General features: G+C 43.6%; 1 protein-coding gene across 2 annotated transcripts in view; it reads left to right on the top strand.

Moving 5' to 3' along the window:
- The window catches only part of Astn1 (astrotactin 1), a 327,875-nt gene that overhangs the window by 273,794 nt on the left and 33,890 nt on the right, over positions 1–20,191 (top strand). For both annotated transcript variants that reach the window (XM_052737326.1, XM_052737327.1), the window contains exon 17: positions 18,983–19,251. In XM_052737326.1, the coding sequence (XP_052593286.1) occupies positions 18,983–19,251 (269 nt within the window). The remainder of the gene's footprint in view (positions 1–18,982; positions 19,252–20,191) is intronic.

The following is a 20,191-nucleotide window of genomic DNA, read 5'->3' on the forward strand; positions in this document are numbered from 1 at the left end:
AACAACAAGACTGTCCTATACGTATGTCCTGATTATTAATTTATGCAGGAAAGTCTAGACCACTGTGGGTATATCATCCTTAAACAGGGTGTCCTGGACTGTGCAAGAAGCTAGATAAACATGAGCCTGCCCGAGAGACAGATGGAGACAGAGAGAAAGAGAAAGAGAGAGAGAGAGAGAACCAGCAAGCAACTTTACTATGTGATTTCTGCCTCCAAGGTTCATGACTCCAGGTTCCTGCCTTGACTTCCTTCAATGATGGATTGCGACCTTGAATTTTAAGCCAAAGCAAACCTTTATCCCTGAGTTGCTTTTGATTAGTTTTTTATCATAGCAACAGAGAAGGACCTGGAACAGACAGCAATCTCACCATCTGGGTTGGGGGTGGCTGGGGGAGGTCATCTTTCCTGGTTTCTTGAGCTTCAGGCACATCTTCTTGAGATAGATGGAAGAAACAGGAAGCTGCTGTACTCACCTATATCCTAATCTCAATAGCTACCAGTGCTGTGGCAATAATTCCAAGCAGAAATACCTTGAACCTAGCCTGTGTCTCTATTCTAACACATCATTGAACCCTAGGCAGACTCATCTGATCTAGGGCATGGGAAAAGATCAGCAGGATTGTTTTGAAAACTCTGGCTTCCAGTATCAGTTTACTGCACCCACTGTAGTAAAAATTCTAGTGCCCCTCCCCACACCATTTGGGTAGAGATGAATCGGGGTGTGGGTGAGACATTGAGAATGAGTAAGGGAAAATCCAGGTTTGTAGAGTGTACCAACTCTTCCCTGCAGCAGCCAGCAGTCATGTTTGATTCTTGCTATTCTGAGCATATGTTTCCTTGTTATCTTTTAATTGGTTTTTATTCTAAATTTGACACTAAACGGTTCTTGATGGTAGCAACTGTGAGAACTAGCCTGGTGCATGTCAATTCCAGGGACGTATAAGACATCAGGACCTTTCCCATGCCCCCCTTCTCCTCCCCACATCACACCAGCCTGCATTAGGAAGCAGGAGATTGCTCATTGTGCCCTTTCCTGCCTGTGTTGTCATGTTTATAGATGTCAGATTCTAGGGAACAAAGGGAGGGGAGTAATCTAAAATCCGAATGATACCACTGGAAGCCATGTAGAACCACAGGTGAATGCCAATAGATTGGAAGCTGGTATCAGCAGGCTCACAGTACGTGAAATCCAGCATCCCAGGCAAGGAATTCAGAAAGTGGTGAAAACAACTCAGAAAAATTGAGTAATCAGATGTTCTGGAATCAGCCATGAAAGTCTGATACTGAAAATCTTGTACAACTGTAATGTGGGGGCAAGTGGTAAGCTGGGGCGCAGGAGCTGTAGTTAGATTCTTAGTGTCTGGATAATCTTCAAACAAAGGGTCAACCCCCATGATCCTCAAAATATTTATCTACAAAATGGAATAATGAAACTACTGTATCTGGAATGGTTACGAGGTCAGTAGAGCCCTGGGCCATGGTAGGTTCTGAATAATGAGGCGATTGGGACTTTTCTGAATTGGGTTTCATAATACACCAGTTCAACAAGACGTTTTTCGAGAGTTGAGTTCAATGTCTAAATTATTTTTACCTAACACCAACTGCATGTTATATTTCCTCCTATGAGATTTTAATAATATGAGGATTTTAAAGGCTTTTAAAAGATTTATAAGATTCGAAGATTTATAAGCTTAACTTTGACACAGGCTGCCTCACCATCCTAAGGCAGGGAAACCTTGTTTGCCTCTTTCTTGTTTTGAATAATGCTTTTAAGGTATTTTAGACAAAAGAACCTTCTGACGTTGTGTAAACAAAAGTTCTGTAAACCGACTTCAAAACATTCTGAGGCTTTGTTGTTATTTAGCCTCTAAGTAAGTGGCATCTATCACTCTTCAGCTATGGTATGGAATCCTCTTGTTTCCCCTGAAACAGGTCCTTGGTTTGCTTTCCATCTGTTGCCACAACCACTAGGCTAGTCCAGACTCCAGAACTCTCAGCCTGGTGGCTGCCCTTGTCTGCTGACTGGGTTCTCATTCACCCACACCTTCATGGGCTGACATCACGGTGCTGCTGCATCTCTTAGCTTCTTCAGCCTCCGTGCCCAACTTGCTTAGCTTCTGGCAAGTGCTTTTCCCCACGAACTGTAGCTTCAAGCCCTGCATTACCGGGCTGGTTCTTCAGCAGCCTGTCTCATGGTTCATCATGCAACTTCAATGTTTGTTCTTTTCTGGGTAGCATGCCTGTGTCACAGAGTTAAACTAGTAACTTCTGTGGCATTGCTTCTCTTCGTGTTTTTAATCTTACTTCCCTCTGTGAGGATACACTCTGCCCTAACAACCTAGGGAGCCCCCACTCACTCTACAAAACGTGATCCTCCATTAATCCCTGAGGGCTGTCCAGCCCTCACTCACTCTCTTCTTCCTTACAACTCAGTGGCTACCATATAATTTAGCATTGGTTACATACTCTGGGGTCACACCTGGGCACAAGTTTGACTATTTCAACACTGAAGGTTCAAGTAGAGAATTGACAGTGATGTATTTTGTGGGGAGAGTACAAAATCCCTATACCCCTCTATGCTCTTGAAGGGATACCCTTCTCTCTGATACTTAGATGGACTCAGCTAGGACACCCATATTTACTTCTGATAAGGTTTTGAGGCCAATTACCAAATTCCTGTTCTTTGTCTCATAAATGATTGGCTGTGCTGCTTGAATTGTCAACCAGTAGGAATGAAATGCTTGTTAATTAAAATTTGGTTTAGCTTCTCTTTATCCTCTAGGCTCTGGCCTATTCTCTGGATGAGCTATACCAGAGAGCAAGCTGGCCTCAGACCTTCTATCCAATCATAACATTTCCAAATATCATATGGTTTCTAGCTTTTACTTCTCTCTATAAAAGAAAAACATCTGAGCCGGGCGGTGGTGGCGCACGCCTTTAATCCCAGCACTCGGGAGGCAGAGCCAGGCGGATCTCTGTGAGTTCGAGGCCAGCCTGGTCTACAGCGCGAGATCCAGGAAAGGCGCAAAGCTACACAGAGAAACCCTGTCTCGAAAAACCAAAAAAAAAAAAAAAAAAAAAAAAAAAAAAGAAAAACATCTTTCCATATCACTTGAGCAACTTGCAGACCCCGTCTCACTATGAAAATGGTTCTTTTTCCTATATAATAACAGTATCCCTACCACTTTTACCTTGGCAATAATCCTTCTGAATAAATCTCTGACTATTAGTCCAAAACTATTTTTTATTTGATAGAATACACACTGGGACATAGAAAATATTTAATAAAGAGAAGCTGGTATTGTTTTGTTATTCTGTGTTTGTTAGTCTTGTATCCTAAGTAGATTATAAATTCTTTGAGGAGAGGTAACTTACTGTCTGTACTCCCCACAGGGTCTAGCGCAGAGCTGGACACAGGGTTGATCTTGAATAGCTCTGTACTAACTGATGAGTCTGTCAGTATCATCAAAAAGCTGAGGGCTCAAGGTGAGCCTACATTTGTGAAAAGCCCACAGACAGTTGAAAGGATAGTTTAGCTCTGTTCGGAGAAAAAAAATGATCCAAGAAGGCTGGAGACCACCACTGGGTAATCATACCAGATGATGGAGAGAACATGGCGATTTCTGGTTTTCCTCCATCTCCCTTAGTACATGAGATTGATTTTAAACAAGAGAAAGTAAGGAAGCCATGCAAGAGGGAATTGTGGCTCAGAAGGAGAGACAAAGAGTGAAGTTAGTGACTTAGACAATCCTATCTCTGAGCATATTCATCACCTGCAGGGGCAGACAACCTTCCACATACAGTTTCTCACCTACCACAGGAGATGGAAGAATTTGGAACATATACTGGAAACCTACTTTTCCCCCTTCAAATGTGGAGAAATGTAATATTCTGGAAATAAAAGTTATTGAGTGTTATATCCATCCCTAGCATGACTTGTTAAAGAGAGAACATGATGAACACAGGATTCCAAAATGACACTAATAAGCGAGAACTACTACAGCAAAACTCCTATTCTTAGTTAGAAGAACTTCTAGATTTCAAAATGCCTCTGGAAAAAAAAAACATTCATTGTACCATCTACATGTATCCCTGACCATCAGAAGGAGGCAATGTGGCCCAGTGGTTTGTGCAAAGCCTTTGAAACCTTCCTAAGATTTACCTGGAAGTCTGGAAAATGGAAATGATAATACCTGTCTCATAGAGAAAGTATAAGAATTGAGTGAGATTAGGTATAATAAAGCCTTTCTTTGTAGTAAAACGCCAGCCGAGGAGAGGGTGATGGCAAACTATGACCCATAGGCAGGTCTGGCCTGCCGCTTCTTTTTAAATGGCCATGGGCTAAGAACAGAATCTGCATTTTTTGAAAGTTGTAAAATAAAAATTAAAAAGGGAACAAACTGGGCAATGTGGAAACTATGAGGTTATAGTATCTGTAAGGATTTATTGGAACAAACATGTTCTTTTGAATAATGTCTGTACCTGGTTTTGTAGTACATGGATACTGTGGGGTTGTTACCACCCAGACCAAGCAGCCCACAAAGCCTAAAGCATTTTCAGAATAGTCCTTTATAGAAAGTCTGTCACCTCATGCCACAGATCGCAAAAAGTCTGTCCTAAAGAATGATAATATCCCTTGAAGCCTGTCCCAGAAACCGTTCCTCAAGGGTCGTCTCTCACTCTAACCGCTCTGATGGAATCTGCCCCTTACACAATCATTTTTAAAAATGGCATTTATATTTTGTGTGTATGTCTTAGCTCTTCTGGGAGATAAGACATCCTTTGAACGTGGGGATTACATATAATTCATTTTGGGATATTCAGAAGAGCCACACAGCACCTTGTAAATAGACATTCAATAACTTTGTATTTGCTCTATTGAATTGAGTTGAGTTCCATTTTGGGTCTTGTGACTTTTGCCTAATGTCACGAAACTTTTTGATAGAAAGCAAGTCCTAGGAGGCCGACAAAAGAATAACAAGAAGGACCTAAGTGATGTATGCATGGGGAAAGAAAGACTGTGGATCGAGATGGAGTCTTAACTGGAAAGCCCTAGCAACATTTAAGTTCTTTCTGTCTGATGTGCCTCTGGAACTTGGAAATATTATGAGTTTTCTCAGCAACCCTTTGAAGAGCGCCCAGTTCTTCTAGCTCTCTTAACACCATTTAATTTGCTGGCACTAGGGTATTTTGCTGGGGACATGTGTATACACCACCCAGGATCAGGCATTGCATTGTGTATGTTTGTTTGACACCACAGCATAGTAAAGACAGTATCTGAATAGTTCTGTAGTAGGCTCGTTACTGTAAGAATGAAAGTTAAATGCAAGATCCTATGGCTGAAAGCTTTCATGATTTATGATTTGAGTGTACTTCTCTGTAGGTTTCTGATTCAGTTGTAGGCAGGATCAAGATATCTCTCGGGTTTTACTAATACCTAGAAGAGCCGACATTTTTTCATTTTTTCTGTGAAAACAAAAGATAATCTAGAAATCTGAACAGTCCCTTAGTGCTGACAGTTAAGAATTATGAATAGTTATTTAGTATACAGAATGTATGTCCTTAAAGGCTGCCATTTATACACTATCCACCCTGAGTACACTCCATCTAACCATGGTTACATTTCAGGGAGAATCCTTTGTAACTGCAAAGAATGAGTTTGAGGATCAGGGCTTAATCTCATTTTACTAGTACAGTATTTTTATTTGAGATAAAGTTCAGCATGGCCAATAGTCTCTTTTCTCCACACTTCTTCACTTTAATGTTGATTAATAGACAATCTCTAGAGATATTGGTTGCCAGTTTTGCAGGTTCCCTGGGGAACAAAAGCCCCTTGTCACTCGGAACAAACACACCCTCAATAGGGCTGCCTGAGAGGACACCATTAGTCAGGTCAGCAATGCTTTGATTGTAGTTCTCTCCCCCTCCTCCTCCTCCTCTTCCTCTTTCTTTTCCTCCTCCTCCTTCTCCCCTTCCTCCCCTCTTCTTCTTCCTCCTCCTTCCCTTCTTCCTCCTCCTCGTTTTCCTTTTTCTCCTCTCTCTCTGTATCTCTCTGCATCTCTGTTGTGGTGTGTGGTACATGAACGTATGTGTGGGCAGGTACACATGTCTGTGTTCGTGCCTGCTGAGGCCACATGACAATATCACAGCCATATTCATTTGAGACAGGGTATTCTCACTGAGCCTGACCTAACTGGTGGCCAGCAAGCACCAGAGATCCCTTGGTCTCTTTCCCCTATGATGCTTGTGCTATAGGTGAACATAGGTGGCCAAACTCTGTTTTCTATGTGGTTGCTGAAATCTGAACTCAAGACCTCATGCTTGTCCAGCAAATACTCTGATGCCCTGATCCACATTTTATTTTATGTTATGTATTCAAATTTGCCTGGAAGCCCATAATCACAACATCCCACATTCCACACCATCCTTCCCTTCCTTTGTCCCCATCCTATGTGGATACAGGGGTTCTCTGTCTCTGGTAGGGAAGCCAGGAATAGCTGGGCCCATAGTCTAGCTCTAATACCTCCTATCATTACAGGCGCACAGCTGGATTCTCCAAATACATTTCTGAGGTCAGATTGTAGAGTCTTTACCCAATTCTAGTTTCACTCTGTGGCTCCAACTTGGTTTCCTCTCAGTGTGGGGACTTTTTACAACATTATTATATAAGAACTGACATCAGAGACACCCTCTCAATCCTACCTGGAGATTAAGTTCAAAGACCCCAGAATGTCTGGCCTCCTCAGAAACCATGGCCTTCCATGTTTATTGATCCTGGGAGCTTCTGCTGAAGGACAGAGCTATGTGTCTTTCTGTCTGTCTGACTCCATGTACATTTGCTGCCTTGGTTATTGCTGCTCCTTGGTCAATCTTCTTTCAAGGCTGTTAGATGTACAAGGAAAAACATTGGTTCTTTTTTTCATTACCATAATAAAACCATCTTGTTGGACCGAATGATAATTTTTCCTTCAGACATCTGAATGAGAAGAGCTAATACTGCGCTCTGTTGACATGTGCTCACACTGGAGCCAAGTTAGGAAGAGAACCTGTGTCGTCATCTGCCCCTCCTTTTGTTGTCTGTGTTCATCTAATTGGATGGCTGTATGTGGGGGTGCTGCCTTCTCTCATTTCTCCATTAGAACTCTTCCTTCTTAGCTCTCTCTCTCTCTCTCTCTCTCTCTCTCTCTCTCTCTCTCTCTCTCTCCCCCCCCCCTCCATTCCTTTCCCTCAGACAAGATGTCACTATGTAGCCCAGACTCTCATCACACTCCATATGTTGCCGAGACTGGCCTTGAACCTGAGATCCTTCTGCCTCAACCTCTGAGTGCTTGGATTGCAGGCATGCACTCTATACCTGGCACCAGAGTGTCTTCTTCATGAGAAGATGAATTTATGTCATTGAATGAGTGGATTTCTTCTTTGGCCAGGAATCTAGAACACTTCTGACTTAATTTGTAGCTGATTGGGACAGACAGTACAGCATTTGTCTTATAAAATCCAAGAAGCAAATTAACTCTGGTCTATGACACAGTGACAGAGCCTGCTGCTTGTGACAGTAACCTGTTCTGATATCCAGATCCAGCACAACCTCCTGGTTGGGGAGAACCTTTGGTTACTTCTGGAACAGTTCAGGCCAAGGTCATCAGAGTCGAAATGAGTAGCTCTGAAACTTGCCCTCTTACACATATTGGGGTTCTGCATAAATGCTTAAAGAACAGCTCCATAAACAATGGAATTTTTTATTTTCATCAAACAATAATCTGCTGAAAGTCTAATAATCTCTATCCCATAATTTAACCCTTTTATTTATTATAAGTGTTTATAAGAATTTCTAAAGGAATTCTGGCAATATTTAATAAAATACTACCCTTGTCTGGAGTGACAGATCTCAACATGTTACCTGAAGCCTGCCTCAGTCATCACCCAAGAGGTGCCTGATAAAATGCAAGTTCCCAACTCTACTAATTTGCAAAACGTGAGCTTAATTTTAGCGTTTAAAGAGACCTGGAACACATTCTGAAATGCCCAAAGTGCTCTGACACCCCTGGCGAGTGGTTCACCATCTTCTACACAAATACTATGTCTGCTTAAGAGCTTGCAGTCTCCAGGGCTGTCCATCCTACTTTGTACAAACTGAAATATTATTACAAAAGTCATTCTTCAAGGAGTTTGGTATCTTCCTTTAGCCCATCTCCCCCAGCGAGAAAGATTTCAGTTCTTCGCTCTGTATACACCAAAGTGCCTCCTACTACTCTGCTACAAGCTCTCATATCGATGTCATGTTCCTGTCCACTCTAGAGACACTGTAAAATGAGCTTTATTTCCTTAAGCATCTGGCATTTTTCTCACAAGCCCTGAGAACCATTTCTGGCACCAAGCAGGTACTCAGTGAAATCCAAAGCACAATAAACTCACCTCACCCTGGTTTCCTGCCTCAGGACTGAATTCTGTTCTCTGGAAATACACAGAAAACATGTAATCTCATTTCTAGGAAACAACCCATCAGATGCCTAGAGAAAGGATGCTAAGCTTCACTGTATCCGCTAAACCTATCTCCTTCAGCTGTTGTTCATGGGACCATATCTCCCAGTGTCTTGCAATTCTGTCTCCCCCAGGGCGAATGTGACTCTGCCCTCAGCCCAATAAAAGCTGAGCTAACTCCTAATGTATATTGTCATGGCACCATGGCCTCCATCATCTCCATCACCACGTCCTCTTGATATGCCATCATACCCATCTGCTGGCTTAGCATCCATGCAGTCCACATAATTAGCCTCCTTGTCTCATACCATTTGGCTGCTTCCACCATTTACATGTGGTGCTGAAGACCAGTATGAGGCTCTTGAGTCTCTCTGCTGGTTTGGCTTATAGCCCTGCCTGAGTAAAGCCGTATCTCATAATGAGAACTTCGTTAAGGCTGAGAGGCAGACACAGGGACCAGAGGACACGAGAACAGAGGGCGCAGGTCACCCAGAGGTGAAAAGAGCCTGGTCCACTCAGCACTTTTTAGAACTCAAGAGATGAGGACCAAGAGGTGAGAGGATTGTGCGGAATCCCAAATTACCGCCAAGAGTCACAGTGTGTTGGAGCTCCTGGCTCCAGCAGGCAAGGAAGCAGCATAAATTTCAGCGAAGCAGAGCTAACTGGTAACGGACTTTAAGTTCTGTCATATATAGTTAATTTGCAGAATAAATTGGTCAGGGCAGCAAAAGGATTTAACATCCAAATTCATTTGAAAAACAGAAGCTAGATGAGTATCCAGAGGAAAATGGAGACCGTTACAACATTCCCTTGCTGGTTAGAGTAGTATTATTATTGAATAATATTTTTATTAAAAATTTCTAGACCATTTGGTAGTTAAGGATATTTATAACCAGCCTTTGCAGCATCTTGGTGAAGCTTTGACTATCACACCATGAACCTGAGTTCACTCTGGAGACCCCCACCTGCACGTAACTCATATTAGCTGTCCTCACCCAGCCATACTCCACATATACCACGTGCAGCCACATTCTTAGAATGTGGAGCCAGGGCAATCCATGCTACTGCATCAGGATTGTCCTCTTTCAGAGCTCTCCACAAGTCCCCTGCCCCGTGTTCCTGTCCAGGTTTAAAGACAGACAGAGAGGCAGAGGCACACACAGGAGGAGTCAGGGAGGGATCAAGAGGCAGGGATCCTCCAAAGTGCAGCCAGCATCATGAAGAAGCAGCTTCTGGACTGCTGAGCTGGAGAGCCAAAGGCACACGCAGCTCCCCGGCCAGAGAATAACGCTGTGGTGCGGGTAAAGGAAAGCATCATTAATTCCATTCTGTGGATGGGTGGAGCCTCAACATCGGCTGAGGTGGAAGCTGAGACTAGAGGCTCTCTTCAGCGGCAGGATTCTGATCCTTCCTGCTTCTCTGGGTCATGTTTTTTCTTCCATCCCCTGCTCTGGGCTATTCTTCTGACAGTTTTCTTGGCTCTTCCTTGCGGAGGATCCAGAAATTGGGAAAGAGCTTTCCCTGGGAGTGTTACAGGGGTGTGTCCTTGTTTTCTCTGCTCATCCTCCCATATGAGAGAAACAGGGATAGACAGTCTACGTCTGTACCTCCAGACAAGTGTATGGGAGGCTCTCTCCCGGTAGCCTGCTGAACATGCCTACCCATTCACTTGTCTTCCTGTTAATGGAGATTTGAAAATAGCAAATCCCGCAGGTGTTCCTCATTTTCGCCTCTCTCTGAGCCCTGTCTCTCTCCCCCTCTCTCTCACCCATGCCACTCTGCCTGTGGTGAAACAGCAGGGATAATCCAGCCCAGCTCTGCACATCCTGAAGGCTGTGACTCTGAATTTCTATGTCAGGTTTATTTTGACATTGACAAGGAGCTGTATGCAGCTGCTGCTGGGCAGTGGGAGGCTGAAGGAGTCGGAAAGTGTTGTTTCCTTTTTCCAATGCTTGTGAGCCCAGAGAGAGGAAGCCAAGGGGTGGCCACTGCCCAAACGGTCAGCAAATGAAACCTCACTAGCTCTTCTTTACAGGACTTACCTTACAGTGTTAAAAGCGGAAACACAGTGGTGGGTTGACTAGAATCCATGCCTACCTGGGACCTCATCATGCTAACTGATTTGAAAATAGTCTTTGCAAGAGGAATTACACTAAGGTGACATGATCGTAAACTCAATTTCGATCCTACATCCAATGGCTAGTATATAAGAGGAAGAAGCAGATTTGGTCACAGAATAACAGAGAAAAGAGTCATGTGACAACCAAGGCTAAGACTGGAGTGACAACTTTGTAAGTCCGGGACTGCCAACAAGCGCTGGGATCTTCTGGGAGTTAGGAAGAAGCAGTGGTGGCCATTTCTCTAGAACCTTCAGAGGGAGCATGGCTCTGACTGTACCTTCAGTTTTCACCTTTCTCCTCCAGAACTCAAGTGGCCGTTTATAAACACAGCTTACAAAACTGAGAGTCAGAGCCCGGTGAGAGCAAACCTGGGTGATCAGCTCTGACTTGCATAAAAGGCACTTAGAAATGAGACTATGAGAGGCAACTGAAAAGCAGCATCATATGACCCTGAAGTTTCCATTTCTAGCAACTCACAGTGCACACATGAAAGTCCTCTTAGAATCCAGCTAAGACCGAGATGTTTCTCTCTGAGCATCGTACTGGACTCTGTGGACAAGCACTGGGCGTGTCCCTTCTGTGGAAGTGAGACTGAGCCACAAATCCAAGTGCAGTTGAGCATCTCTCCTGTGTCTGCCTGTACAAGCTTCCAGTAGAGCTACTTCCAGGAGGGAGGGATGAGGGGGGGAAAGTGGGAAGGGAATGAAAGAGAGGAAGAAAGAAACACTGTTTCAGGGGGTTCTGGGTCTGAATGACTGTGGTTTCAGCCCAATCTCCCACTTCCCATCCTCACGTGGGCATTTAGCAAACCCTTTTGGATGATCTGGTTAAGACTCAGATTCTCTGGCGTTGCTCTTGTGGTCAATCTTAGTGAAAGTTTCAACTATCGTTTGAGGGTTTTAGACAGAGGATAGACATAATTCCTGTTGCTTCTTTCTATTCCTGCGCATTTGCCGACTGGGACACTTTCAAGCGGGGGGTGGGGGGCACTGGTCCTGCACCATGACAATGCAGCACAGCAGCCAGCAGCTCCTTGCACACTGGGGACTAAGAGTGCAGCTGAGTCGGGGCGTTTATCTGTGCAGCAAAGTCTTTAGGGCTTCCCAGTGAGTCTTGGATTTGAGCCTTCCTCCTCCTGAGCTGCATGGACTGTGAAGAGATGATCTCCAGGAATTCTCAAAGAGTTGCTGACAGCTGAGTTAGCTTCACTTTTATTTCTTCACACAAAGGTTGCGACTTTAAAAGGAGGGTGCAGATGGGTCAGAGATTCCTCTGAAAGGCCGCTTTGGTGTTTGTATTATAGTTCTTTGGTAGATTCAGATTCCATAAAATTTCATTGACTGAACTTTGAACCCAATGTCATTGTCATTGACCAAACGAGGTATATGGAGTGCTTGATGAATTTAGACCAATGATTGTTGAATTCACTGTTCCCATGCCAAGGCTGATGAACAGCTTTTGGTGAAGAATATGTACTGTACCTACACCAAATTTCCATTTAACGTGAACCTAATTAGCCAGGGACCTCAAGCAGACACTTATTTGTTAGGAAACAAGCCTATGGGGAGGGGATTATTTTAAGAAAGTATAACATTGCGTTATCTATCAATTTTTAAAAGCCATTGGGGCATCGATGCCATTTTATTTCTGTCTCTTCCAACGTTCAAATCTGCATAGTCATAATTGATGAACAAAATCATCACCTGGAGGCACCTCGGGGAAAGGTTTAATTCTGTTTGGTAGGCAATGCTTTATGAGGCAGGCAGGAAATTGGAACACTGCATTTTTAGAAAAGAAAAATGTCAACAAGGACTGCAGAAAAAGTAAGCATTTTCTTCTGGTTAAGTGTCAATTAAACAAAAATCCACCCTTCCAGAAGACATCTTCCCTTGGATAGCCCATCTGTTGGCACTTTTCGAGGTGGTCAGTGGGAATCTAATGATAGTCACTCCACCACGCCCTTGGGTGCTGCTCTCCAGGGACTGGCTGCATGATCCAATGATAGCAAAGACCTGCTATTTCTAGAAATTTCCTAAAGAAATGCCAAAGGACAAAGTCTAAAATGTTCAATGACGTTAATGTTAGAACAAAAGAAAGCATATACCCTGAAGACAGGATCTTTTTAGGATTCATTTGTAGGAAAGGACAAGAATATAAACTGTTCTTGTTGGGATTGTTTTCTGAATACATTGGTCAGATGGGAACCAATGCTCTCCATTATTTAATTCCACAAGAAGAAGAAGATTGCTTACTTGGAGCTACTGGGTGTTGATGGATGTGAGGCTGAGAACCTGGAGTGGCCTCTGTGTGCAGGCTGAGACTGGGACAACTGTAGAAAGTGCAGGTTTCCAGGTAGCTCCCTTCCTTATGACAGCTCTTGGAGTCCAGCTCTCTCTCTCTCTCTTTGCAGGTGAAGCACATGTGAGGCCCAAGGCCCAGTCTGACTGGAATGACTCTGTTCCCCAGATCTACCCAGAACTCCCTTCCCCTCCCACATTAGCATTTTCCTTTCCTTCTAGTTCCTGGGTACATTCTGCTAGCCTAGGCCATCAGTCCTGTTCTTTTTGCTACTTTAAGGCATTATTTAAAATAACTTCCCCAGATTTTCTAACCACAGAGAACCACTGTCCTTCAGCACCAGAGCTGGCTGTTCTGGATATTCCCTTTCTCTAATTGAAATCCTCACCTCCCCAGTAATTAATTATTGGGGATAATTAATAATCCATAATTAATTATGGATGTGCATGGATACAGTTTGAAATTTTGCAGAATGAAATTTCTACGCAATTTACCCAAGTCTTTGGAACAAAGTTGTCTCTAAACAATTCTTTTTACCTAAAAGTAGTAGCAACCACTCTATTTCAGACAAATCTAGAACATTTCAAAAGAACCTAGGACAGCAGTGCTCCAAGTTAATTAAGACTCAGCTGTCTAGTTAGCACTTGAAGAAGACAGGGTATAACCACTTTATATATAATCCATCATAAAAGTTTATTATTCAACAAACACTCTTGTCATTCAATAAATACTTTTTGTAATGAGTTGTTGAATGGGTTACATATTGAGTATTATGGGATATTGTGCCGGAGAGTAAAGTATAACTTTGCCCTTCATGGCACTCAGCGTGTGAGGGTGATGGAGCAGGCAGAGCAAGGTAAGTGGACAAGCATGGTCAGAGTACGTAAATGGAGAGTGCACTCACTTTGTCCTGAGGACGGCTCAAGATGGACTTTGTGATTTGCAGATTTGTTTGTTTTTGTTTTGTTTTGTTTGTGTTTTGAAACAGATTCTTGAAATCATCACGTAGCCAAGGATGACTCTGAACTTCCAATCTTCCTGCCTCTGACTCCCAGGTGCTGGTATTACAGGCAAGGTTCACTGTACTCAGTTGCATTGTAGGTTTATTGGTGAGGAATCAATCAGTGTGGACATTTCTACTTTATACACAAGGAATTCTAGACTCTAGAAGGCTATGAAACCTGCCCTAAATCATACAGCTGATAAGAGGTAAAGTAAAAACCCAACCCAGGCAATTTAAGGAGTAGATTTTTAAACTGCCAATTCCCTTATGTGGTATTGAACATGGAAAAGAGGCTATGAGTTGGGAAGAGAGTGTAAATAAATGTTTGGGAGGGTTGAGAGGGAACAAGGGAGGGAAGGGGGGTCAGTGAAGTATAGGGAATTTGAGTCAGGCTGTTTGAGTGGCTGGGGAATCAACTGTCCCCTCTGCTGAGCTGGGATGTTCAAGATAAGAAAGAGGCTGCTGAAAGACTGTGAAGGAGATGGTGACCACAATTAGGAGAACCCTGTCATGTAATGTGTACAAGTCGATGTCCTGACAGGTATGTAAGGCTTTGCTACTTATGGGAGAGACCTTGGCTAGAGTGACAGGGTCAGCTGCAAGCGCAGTAATGCTTTGAATTTTCTACTTGATTCTTGGAGAACTTAGTAGGAGACAGGAGAGCTGTTTGGCAGATGCGTTGCTTCTACTCTTTAAGCTTGACATTTTGTGATCATTCACACCTATGCTTGGAGCTTAGGATAATTGCCACAGGATACACAAAGAATGAAGATATAGATATAGATGCTGGTGATAGATCTAGATACAGATAGATAGACAAATACAGATGATAAGAAAATAACTAGGCAAAGGAACTTCAAAGGTGAGAAAGAAATGGTTGCTGACTACAGGCAACTATTATCTCACATCTGGTACAGTAGTTAGTGCTCGATGTATGTGCTCTACCTCCTTTCACCAAGTTAGGATTTGAGTCTCAGAATATGTGATCATGGTGTGACTACAGGGTTCAGTTCAAGTCCCAACTGGCTTTAGACTCTTTCCAAAGATACTCAACACTCAAGGAGACCGACTGGAACCTATTTTAGGGTTGTAAATGGCATTGCCGGTTGGATTCCTATGCTTGGAAGACATGAGATGAGGGAGATGTGGATTAGATAACCTGGAATCACAGTAGGTAGGGGTGAAGGTTGGGGTGGGTCCTGGCATCCTGGCTGTGGGTAGGCAGACTTCCGGTGCATCTTGCTGAGCTGTGCGTCCTTTGCCCATGTCAACCTTCTTTCTGCGCATCCCAAGCTATCCCCCAAAGCTGTGATCTGATTAGTTTGCATTTGATTTCTTTGCTGCCTAATGAACTGCCTGTGTAGTTCTAGCTGTGATGTCATTAGCATCTCATTGCCTTGGGCACCAACTCAGGAGAGAGATTTTTAAGCAGTCCTCAGAATCCTACAGGAATTGTACCAATTTACCTCATAACAAGCAATTCACCTTTGCGACCTGTCAATTCGCACAAGCAGAGCAGAACCTGCATGAGAATGGGTTGGTCACTTTCATCAACTTAATGTGTCCCTGAATTTAGGTGGGTCAATATGTACATGCCTAAGGCCATGGGCACATACACAGTGAGATTCTGAGCATTAAGGATGCCAATATTCTCATACCATGATATTCTATTGGGGAAACTCATCCACTGTGTGCTGGAGGATACAGATTTAGCCTAAAGCAAATGGCACTTATTTATAGCAAACTGTATTTGCAAAATGCTTTGCAGTTTTAGGGTTGTTAACTACATTCCAGGTTGAATATCACTCTACTTGTAAGAAAGCTAAGTGTCACAGCTAAACATGAGGACCTTCCTGGGAGCAGGTGGTGAGGGGTCACACAGGTACGATTTGTCAAAGGACACATTTGCCAATCAGCATCTTCCAAGACCTTAATTGTAGATTGTGTCTTTTGTTCAAATGCTGTGTGTTTACTGAAATATATATTTCTTTTCCTAAGAAGCATTATAGTGCTTCAGATTCCAGGAGTGTCTCTACCTAGGTGCCAGGGGATAGAGAGAATTGCCAAGGACTGTAATAGGAGCAGCCCAATAGAAAGAGGAGACCACTGGGCCATAGGAAATAAAGTGGCTTTCCCTCTTCCCACCTTTCTACCAACAAAGAGCAGACTCTCCTGAAGAGTTTAGGATCTGAACTATTCATACACTTGCAGTCAATGGTGGCACTCTCTTTGGGGTAAGGGAGATTTATGTGGGCTTTCACCAATGGACTCCATCATTTTAAGGAGTATTTCCCAATTGTATCTTTAACTGCACATAGAAAATGCATTTTCTCTTTGAAAAATCTCTCTCACACACATGTCTATTCTTGGCTGGAGATTGAATAGATGGCTTTTGGGAACTCACTGTTCATTGCTTCTGTATAAATCCAGCCCTCTCTCTAGACAGCTCCATCTCATGTGAGCATGGGGCCAGCAAGATACATCGGCCTTGACTTCCACCGGGGACCTTGTATGTGGACCTGATTTGAGGGGGGAAAGATGGAGAATAAGGTCCTGAATTAAAAAAGGCAAAAACAGACAAACAAACAAACAAAACGAGAGCATTTGAGGGCATCTCTCCTCATTTCCTACATCCTTGTCTCAGCCATCCTCTGTAATCTCCAATCCTGCCAAGTACGGAGAGTGGATAGGTATTGACAGGGATTCACTGCGTCTTGATTTTAATTGGCATTGCCAGAAGACAGCAGCAAGGGGAGCAGCCCCTCATGTTTACAGCAATTACGAGCTTTAATGATGGCGAGCTGGAGGGCAGGGAAGTTAACTCCTTAACAGGGCACGCCGTTACAGTGCCCCCTGGTGGTTATTTTGGTACAATTCCTCTAGATAGTGACCTAGGAAAGTTCGCTTAAAGAGGAAAAGAAATGTCTTGATATATTACTTCCCTTTTTAAGTAACTTTTACTCAAAATTAAGGATATTTGGGGAAGTTTCTTTTTAAATTTTCTCTTGTGAGTTTTCTTTCAATTATCCTGTCATTATCGCCTGTTTCGCCTTAAGCTATAAGTTATATAATTTGTAATCGTTTTGCTTCTTAGTTTTTTTATTGTGTGTTAGGAAAAAGGAGCCATAAAATTGTTGAGATACCTACACCATACTTAGGGTTCTGAAATTTTATTTTCCGTGGTGCAGTCTTACAGTGCAGAAGGTAATCATTTTAGATCGGTTACCGCCATCTAGTGGTAGATTTCCAAGCATACAAAAGGATTCTCAACAAAGGAGAGTTGTGGCTTGCTAAGGAAATGCCTCTGCTGATAATGTGATTAAAAGCCACAGATGAAAAGGCTCTCAGCCTCATAAAGACTTTTCACAGACATCAGATACTGCCCAAAGATCCTACTCCACCTCCATTGACTTTGACCTGGTCATTCTCCAGTCTGAAGAAGACAGGGGGTCAGATCTTGGCTGGTCTGTGGTCCTTCAAATATTCCTAGTCATCCCTTCTCAGCCTAAGACAAAGTGCAGAACCATGACTGAGCTTCAGAAGCCGAACTATGTATAAAGGTGAGCCTGTGGGTGAAGTGATTTGGGGTTGGTTAGTCCTAGCTCTGGTTGATGTCATCGTCCTTGACTTTTGCTGTGTGTGCAGTTGTCCAGTTCTACAATCCAGGAGGTACTGGAGCTCAGTCCTGGTTCTATGATTAAATAAAATGCAAATGTTAAATAGACTGTTGCCCATAGTTGCTGAGCATGTCCTTTGCCTTCACACACAGGAGGACTCCTGGGTCAAGAGTGGTGGGTAAAAGTGTCTCATCCATGCAATGATGTAATTCGTTTGTGAATCAACAGCATTGAGAACCCCACCATGTCCCCACATGGGCCCATGTTACACAGCAGATAAGAGAGGGAATGGAGGAGCTCCCTACACCCCAGAAGGGAGAACATTTGTTTTTCTAAGTCAGTGAGTCATATCTCCAAATCATCTCCTGGAACCATTTTGCAAAGCTTTTCAACTAGTTCACTGTGTGTCCCATCAAGTACAACATTCTTAATGCATCCACAGGAGACCAGAACATTCTATGTGTCCCTACCATCTCCAAAGGCACAGCAGTCTCTCCAAAATCATTTCCTGCTTGAAACACCAACTTTCAGAAATAGCTTAAGAAAACTGGAGGGTTCTGTCCACAGACTCCTCTATAGATAATGAGTTAAATGGGTAATCATGAGGACTGAAGGAAGAAAGGACACATGGGGCTTTTGTGTGGGGGGAACAAACAATTATTCTCTACTAGGCATTTCTCATGTTTGTCCCCAAAAATAGATCAAGAGTTTGTGTAGCTAACCTCTATGCAGCAAACAACAATGAAAATCTTTTTGAAAAAGCCAAACTTCCCTCTGCATGCTCAACACATGAGCTAATTAGACAGCTGAGAAATGCTGATTTTGCTCTATGACCTAAATACCTTGGATTGAGATATTATTGGGTTCAAACACAAAAATCTCACAAAGGTATTTGTGACCTTGATGATATTGTCCTTCCCCGATATGTAGAAATGGGTATAATGGTAGGCTCTCTGTAATAGTAAAAAGAGACCTTGAATCAACCCCAGTGTCATGGGAGGACTCCTTAAATCTCAGTTGGAATTATAACTGGTGATGGGTGCTTTGAGTATGTTAGAAACTATATGTGTGTTTTCAAAACATTTTGTCATTCATTCATTTAACAATGCTAGAGGTAGGTGGTAGGAAGAAGCCAAGGCATAGAACGTTCACTGTTGCTGTCATCTGAATTCTTGGCAATGGACATACCACAGACACATCCCTCTGAGTGAATCAGTGGAGCCAACGATTCTCAGAAAAGAAACAACCCATTCTCATACTCGAAAGGCCATTTCCAACTCTGTATGTCACCGGGAAGATGCGGGCCCCCAATTAAGTGGAATGACAAAATCACAATTTTACCCCCTCGGTGGCACTCTTTAACTTCTCAGTGTTAGACCTCAGAATTCAGGAGCCACCGAGTCACGGCAGTCCTTGCTCTCTGGCCCCCCTCACTGTTTCTTTTTCCTTTGTGTCTGGCAGGCAACTCCCCATCTGATGAGTCGGAGGAGCGGGAAAGAGATCCCAAGGTGCTGACATTCCCAGAATACATCGCTAGCCTGTCAGACTCTGGCACCAAGCGTATGGCAGCTGGAGTCCGAATGGAGTGCCAGAGCAAGGGACGATGTCCCTCATCTTGTCCTTTGTGTCACGTGACGTCCAGCCCTGAAACCCCTGCTGAGCCAGTTCTGCTTGAAGTGACCAGAGCATCCCCCATCTATGAACTGGTGACCAATAATCAGACCCAGAGGGTAAGAGGGCTGAGATACTTGGCTCCGGAAGGTACCAAAATCAGAGAACTTGCTCCACAGTGCGATCGAGGGCGGAGAATCCTTTTGTTCAGCTAAGAGCAGCACCTAGTGTGTTTAGATTTGCATGTTTGTATATTAAGTCGCATCGAATCAATGCATTCCATAATACCCACAGCAATGTGATTCAGGAAGCACAACCGAGCACTTTGTAGAGTCTGCGCAAAGAAGACCGGAAGGAGATAGGTAGAGAGGCACGTGGTTTGCAATCACCGAAGTCGTTGTCATACCCTTTCCAAAGGGGGCATAGTTATAAGGAGGGCAATCAATCATCTCTATGTCCCACTTGACGCGATGGGCTGGCTCCCCTGTAACACGAATGTTAAATGGTCTTTAAATAAAAAACCCGGTACCAGACATTGGGGTGAAAGCTGAAAGATCAGAGAAGCAGAGCAAGCCACGGCCACTACCTCTTACCTCACCGATTCCTCAGCCTGAAAGGCCTCAGCCGATAGGCCTCTAGCCCAGTGAGCTTCCTCAGCCAAAAAGGCTTTAGTTCCTGTCTCCTCACACCTTATATACCTTTCTCTGCCCAACACATTACTTACTTCCTAGTGCTGGGGTTAATGGCATGTGTGCTTCCCACATACTGGGATTAAAGGTGTGAGATCTCAAGTGCTGGGATTAAAGGTGTGTGTCACCACTGTCAGGTTCTGGTTTCTCCCTTAGACTGAGTCAATCTCATATAGTTCAGGATGGCTTTGAACTCGCAGAGATCCAGACAGGGTAGGAGGAGCATAGACAGGGACAGCTCATTCTCTAGCCCCCTTGCCTCCTCTAATGTACCGAATAGAGTAAGCAAACCCCCACCCACAAAGACACCAGCCATTCCAAACTTGAACTAGAGAAGCTCCAAGTGTGAGGTTCCTGAGCGTTATCTGCA

The sequence above is a fragment of the Peromyscus californicus genome, unplaced genomic scaffold (genome assembly GCF_007827085.1).
Source record: "Peromyscus californicus insignis strain IS unplaced genomic scaffold, ASM782708v3 Scaffold_14__1_contigs__length_90479793_seg_2, whole genome shotgun sequence".
In the NCBI taxonomy this organism is placed as follows: Eukaryota; Metazoa; Chordata; class Mammalia; order Rodentia; family Cricetidae; genus Peromyscus; species Peromyscus californicus.